Source organism: Penaeus monodon, chromosome 32 (assembly GCF_015228065.2).
Source record: "Penaeus monodon isolate SGIC_2016 chromosome 32, NSTDA_Pmon_1, whole genome shotgun sequence".
Lineage (NCBI taxonomy): Eukaryota > Metazoa > Arthropoda > Malacostraca > Decapoda > Penaeidae > Penaeus > Penaeus monodon.
The window spans coordinates 18,232,452-18,233,895 of NC_051417.1; the positions used below are offsets into that span (position 1 = coordinate 18,232,452).

At 44.3% G+C, this 1,444-nt stretch overlaps 1 protein-coding gene across 3 annotated transcripts in view; it reads left to right on the forward strand.

The window, feature by feature from the left end:
- The window catches only part of LOC119593701, a 41,071-nt gene extending 40,203 nt beyond the window's left edge, over positions 1-868 (forward strand). For all 3 annotated transcript variants that reach the window (XM_037942664.1, XM_037942663.1, XM_037942662.1), the window contains exon 7: positions 16-868. In XM_037942664.1, coding sequence (XP_037798592.1) covers positions 16-382 — 367 coding nt within the window. In that variant the 3' untranslated portion in view covers positions 383-868. The remainder of the gene's footprint in view (positions 1-15) is intronic.
- The last annotated feature ends 576 nt before the right edge of the window (positions 869-1,444 follow it).

Sequence of the window (1,444 nt, forward strand, 5' to 3'; positions counted from 1 at the left end):
CCTTGCTTCCCCCAGGTCCAGCGCCGGCTTCACCAGCGCGGCGAACGCGACCAACCAGGTTAGTGAGTCGGTGACGAGCAGCTACAGCTGGTACTCTACGCCCGACCCGATCACGCTGAGCCCGACTGAGAAGCCGCCTCCGCGGCCCACAACGACCCGCCGCCCAACGTCCATCAGAAGGACCACCAGACCGCACACAAGACGGACCACGACCCCGAGGCCCACCACGACACCCGCTCAGCTTAAATCCACGACCGCGCCTACCGCGCCTTGCAGAGCCGTGGGCGCCTGGAAGGACATACCCGGAATAGACGAATGGTGCATCACTAACTGTCTGCACACGCCTCCCTTCTGTCCCGCCTCTCACTGCTCGTGCGACTAATGACCCTTTCGAAAACGAGTCGCCATGGCGGCGAAGGGGGAAACCCTTCACTAGTCAGGGTTGCAAGGACCTCGTCGGGGAAGGGCCAGAGGGAAGGTTCCCGCTCGCCACTCTGGTGACTCTCGTAGCCATACTGAGGCTAATCGTGTTGAAATCGTGTCTGGAACAGCGACTCCTTCTGCCATCTCACTCCAAGGAAATAATCGTGTTTTAACCTAAACACCTGGTATTTAGAAACGCTAGGAATTGTGTGCCATGGTTATTAATCTTCTAAATGCCAATGATTTCTTGATTACTATATTGCACGTTTTAAGCACTTTGATTGTTTTGCTTTAAGAGTGATTGCAGGGACTTATTTCCCTTATTGTTATCTGTGGTAATCTGCAAATATGTTTGAGTGTGTTAATTTATATAAGTTAGTGTGATTATTTATTTTGGGTTAGTGCAATTTGAGTGCAGTTTAGTCATAAAAGTTCATTAACTCGCTGTGATGTGACGTGTCTTTGATCGTGCGTGCTTCCTTAAAGCGTAAGAAATATTCCAGTATGATCTAACTGGTGAATTATCAAGCATATCTCAAAACCTAGTTTTGATGTTTGATCGTATGATATAAAATTATGAAGAAATAAATGATTGCATAAGATATGCATGTTAAATTTACGCAGGGCTTATACATATAATTATGAAATATGTACCAATTGCATCAGTTATAATCATTGGTAGATAATTTTTCCTTAACTTGTATGAAAATCATTAAGGGAACACGTAGTTAAAGTCGCAGACGAACACAGCGTAACGTGAACCGTGAGAAACCTATTTATGCCATACCGTGAAAGCTGTCTTTGCTCTTGGATAAGCGAGTCTTGACGATCCTACAAACGCTATTGGTATTTGAAATATATATAAAAAAGTGAATGGTTGCTTTATAAAGATTCGAAAGCCTTAAACATGATAAGCAGCTTGGGTACTTTTTTCCTCAATATCTTCGATACAAACGAATCTGTTTTATCATCACGTTCTATAAATATATACTTTTATTATATGAAAGTGTGCCAGACTATA